Below are 5,000 nucleotides of genomic sequence, written 5' to 3' on the forward strand. Positions count from 1 at the left end.
GGTCTGTGTGTCTGACTGCCTGGGGTGCGTCACGTGTGTGTGTGTGTGTGTTATAGGGTTAATTTGTATTCAGACAGAGGTGTTTTATTTGTTTTTCTTTTTACTGTCTGGCTCCTGATGCACTGGTGAGTTTCCATTAGGTGCAAGCTGAAGGGCTCACACAAACGGACAACCGCACGTGCGCGCACACACACACACACACACACACACATACACACACACACACACACACACACACACACACACACACACACACACACGTCTCTCTCTCTCTCTCTCTCACACCATGGCCTCAAGGTCACCATGCACCTGCTGCTACAGCAACACAGACACAAACACACAAGACAACTATACACTGATTTCCCTCCAACCAAAACACACACACACACACACACACATACACACACATACACACACACACACACACACACACAGAGAGAGAACCACACAGAGACACAGACATAGACACACACACTCACACACCAGACGGCTACACTGATTTTCTTGGAGAGATACATAGTCACACAGAATCAGGAGCTGCCCCATCTACCATTAGTCGAGTCCTTTCATTGGTCAGCTCAGAATTCCACTACTGATGTGTGCAACAGGACACTGCCACGGGCAACTAGCCTTATAGTAGTAGCAGAGTGGTATTATAATATTATTATCATTTATTACATTATCATCACTGACTTTTAAATCTTTAAAAGCATAAAACTCTTTTGTTGAATTGTATCTCTTGCTTGAGGAAGAGGAGGATGAGGAAGAGGAGGAAGATAAGAAAGAGGAAGAGGAGGGGGAAGAGCAGGAGAGGTACCATGGAGGAGGAGGCCAGACTTCCTGTTGCGGCCATAGAGACGGAACGCCTCCTCCAGCTCCATCTGGGACGAAATGGTGCACGGGTCACCTAGGAGTAAACAAGCAACAAACAAATAAACAAGTAAAAACAAACCCAACACAACTAGTGAGTGAAGTCTAACTGAACGCTGAGCAATTCTAATTCCACCCCAAAGGGGTCGATGGGCAGCTGACTGTAAAAAAGACACAGCACTGAACTAGTCCTGACGTGGCCCTGATCCTGACCTGGAATAAAGTTGGAGCCGACGATTTAGAACACCCTGACAAGACACAGCACTGAACTAGTCCTGACGTGGCCCTGATCCTGACCTGGAATATAGTTGGAGCCGACGATTTAGAACACCCTGACGATTTAGATGATTTAGAACACCCTGACGATTTAGAACACACTGACGATTTAGAAAGATTTAGAACACCCTGACAAGAAGCTTTCTTTTATCATGTTTTTCCTCCTTCTATACACTCTTAAAATGAATGTGTTGAAAACAACACAACTTGAGTTGTTTTTAACACATCTCTGTGTCCAGATAGGGACAACACATTTTGTGTTGTTTCCTTTTTTGATTTGTTACACAATATGTGTTGAAAATAACACCACTTGCAACTTGTGTTGTTTTTTAATACATCTCTGTGTCCAGATTGGGACAACAACACATTCGTTTTAAGAGTGTACACTGCTGTGTTTTAACGCTTTCTCTACAACCGGATTTATCGAGTCTTCAAAGTGAAAGCACCTCTATCTCTGCCTCTATCTACCTCTGCTGGTCTTTCTCTTTGTAGATGAACAAACCAAACAGCACAACACTCCGGAGACACGTCAGACGTGTGGTGTGCGCAGAGCAACTCAAACACTGTCGGACACGTCGTGTGCGCAGCGCAACTCAAACACCGTCAGACACAACGTTGAGATCCCCCCCCCCCCCCCCCCCGCGGTGTAGCGCAGCAGGCCGCCATGGCTCCGGCGCGCCTCTCAGACCCAGATGAAAATTTGATGTGTGTGGATGTGCCGTGCGGCTGTTGATGCTGCCGAAGACCGGGACTGCCATCAGCCCACAGGACAGTGGGGGTGATTCCAGAACACAAGACTGGGACTGCCATCAGCCCACAGGACAGTGGGGGTGATTCCAGAACACAAGACTGGGACTGCCATCAGCCCACAGGCCAGCGGGGGTGATTCCAGAACACCATCCACTTCCTCAGCCCATCACTGGCTATTAATCTCCTCTCAAGAGACTTCACACACACACACACACACACACACACACACACACACACACACACACACACACACACACACACAGTGCTTCATGCACTACCTTACACTTATCAAACACACCGCATCTGGGCATCCCTGACTGACTAATACAGTATGTGTGAGGGACTTCACAGATAGTGGTCCACTCTGGAACGGACGCAGCCAAAACTTTATCAGTAACCACCTGGTCTGGTGCCGCCCTCTCTAGAGACCCCACCCCCCGCCCCAAATATCCACAATAACACAAACAGATAGACATGCTTTCAAAAACAATGGCCAATGACCGGATTCAAAACAGCCATTCAAAATCATGCAGTTTTTAAAACAACTCCTGTGGAAATCACTGAAATATCATGGTTACTTGAGTTTGTTAGCTATGTCATTGCCTAACATGGGTCCTGAAATCATGGAATGTTAGCCTATAGGTATCGGTTAATGAAGTCAGAGCATATGCAGTATCTGACATTTCACAATCACACTATTGGCATTCTACTTCTACCCAACTTCAGAAGCACACACAGCCCTCACAGTTCTAATCTATAGTATAAGTATATATACTCTTTTGATCTTTTGATTAGCCTAGAAATCTAGACGCGCCCCTAGCAAATTACATTTGCTGCCAGGGCTAGTTTAGCAACTCTCCGTTGGCTTGTGAGCTCCAGAAATCGAAACTTAATCAGGCCAATGAAATCTTGTATAGAGTCGTTAGATGGGCTTAACATAATGATTGATGGCAGAGTTGCAACGGTTTGGCTTGAATTCCCTGCTACTTGAAAACAAATAAGATGGATGTTGCTGTTGGCGAACAGTGTGACACGAGTTAAGCTTTTATTAAGTTGGCAAACGTTTGAACTAGCCAACTAGCTCCGCTGGTGGGAAACGCATGGGACTCATAGCGCTGCCGCTGTCCTATTGCGTGCAAAGGGAATTTGAAAGACAACTGATTATCCCGCCCCTCGGACTGAGCACTGCGAACAGTGAGTGTCCAGACCCTACATTTTAATGTGGGTCTGGCTCGTCAGGCTATCTTTTGATACTCTTTTTATCCCAATCCATGAATTAGTGAAACACACTCAGCACACAGTGAACACACAGTGAGGTGAAGCACACACTAATCCCGGCAGTAATCCAGACGCAGTGAGCTGCCAGCTACAACAGCGGCGCTCGGGGAGCAGTGAGGGGTTAGGTGCCTTGCTCAAGGGCTCTTCGGCCGTGCCTACTGGTCGGGGTTCGAACCGGCAACCCTCCGGTTACAAGACCGAAGCACTAACCAGTAGGCCACGGCTGCCCCTTTTAATCTTACTGACACCAGGCAGACGCGCAGGCACGCACGCACGCACAAACACACACACACACAGACACACAGACACACACACACACCTTCATCGTCAATCCATTTGAGTGTGATGGGTTGCTGCTGATGCAGACTGCAGATCTCTCGGACCTCGTCACACAGCTCAGGGTACGTCAGACTGGCCTCCAGATCAGAGATCAGCATGTCCCTGAGGGTGAAACACACACACACACACACACACACACACACACACACACACACACACACACACACACACACAGAAAAAAACTATTGATCAAGCAAGAAGTAGCCTAAAGTGGAGGATACATGAGAAATGCTGGGCAACCACATAACCGGTTCCATGTGCTCTGATTGGGCGATCATGATAATTTGTTTACTGATTATTTAAGCTCCCCAGAAACAAATGATTCCTAACATCAATGGGAATGTGCCAGAACAACAATACTCAGGAACATTTCCCAACATTGCTCAAAAAGTTGCCTTGTGTAGGCCACCATCATCATAATGCTAAGATTGGTTGTTGAGTCATTCATAAACAAGAGCATTAGTAGGCTGTCTGCAGTTAGCAGTATGCGACAATATATTTATTAAAGGAGAATTCCGGTGTGACATTGACCTAAAGTGTATTGAAACATGATACCGAGTGTGAACGTATGTCTCATAGCCCATCTCGGCTTGTCCCCTGCACTCCAAAATCTGGCGCTAGTTAGCCAATGCTACCAACAGCTTTTTCAATAGTGGTGCTTCGGCATCGGGCTAGCCATGCAAATAAATCACTGTTTTACACCCATTTACGTGGCTCAATGTATCTCCACACTTCATTGGTAGACTTCCGAGGGCCCTGACATTTAAAACGAGACATTGAGAACTTTGAAAAAGCACTGGTAGTTTACTTACAAGACGATTTATACAGACAGTATCTTCACGAAGTTTAGCGTTTGCAGCCATCTTGAATTTAGTCACGATAAGTCGAGCAACGAGTAAGAATGAACAGGTATGATAAGGGATCAGATTCCAAAAATAATTCAGTGGAAATGCATGGATTCCAGTTTCTTCCAGTAGCAGCAACTCAATGTCTCGTTTTAAATGTCAGGGCCCTCGGAAGTCTACCAATGAAGTGTAGAGATACATTGAGCCTCGTAAACAGGTGTAAAACAGTGATTTATTTGCATGGCTAGCCCGATGCCGAAGCACCACTATTGAAAAAGCTGTTGGTAGCATCGGCTAACTAGCGCCAGATTTTGGAGTGCAGGGGACAAGCCGAGATGGGCTATGAGACATACGTTCACACTCGGTATCATGTTTCAATACACTTTAGGTCAATATCACACCGGAATTCTCCTTTAACATGTAAGAGATGATGACAGCCACCGTGTGCCAAGAGTCAAGGGTCAGATCCTATCCTAAGCCTTCATGTCAGAGCACAGTACATGATGTCACCCTTTAGTAGTGTGACCAAGATGCTGAGTTGAGATATACACTGACCAGTGTGCTAATTAGCATGCTAATGGTGTAGCATTGTGTGTGTGTGTGTACGATGCATGGGTGTCATGTGTGTGTGTGTGTGAGTGT

General features: G+C 46.2%; 1 protein-coding gene across 1 annotated transcript in view; it reads right to left on the reverse strand.

The window, feature by feature from the left end:
* prkcz (protein kinase C, zeta) overlaps window positions 1-5,000 on the reverse strand; it is a 145,984-nt gene that overhangs the window by 130,890 nt on the left and 10,094 nt on the right. The window contains 2 exon segments of the mRNA XM_042097363.1: window positions 818-907; window positions 3,494-3,615. Coding sequence (XP_041953297.1) covers window positions 818-907; window positions 3,494-3,615 — 212 coding nt within the window.

This window comes from Alosa sapidissima, chromosome 7 (genome assembly GCF_018492685.1).
Source record: "Alosa sapidissima isolate fAloSap1 chromosome 7, fAloSap1.pri, whole genome shotgun sequence".
In the NCBI taxonomy this organism is placed as follows: domain Eukaryota; kingdom Metazoa; phylum Chordata; class Actinopteri; order Clupeiformes; family Clupeidae; genus Alosa; species Alosa sapidissima.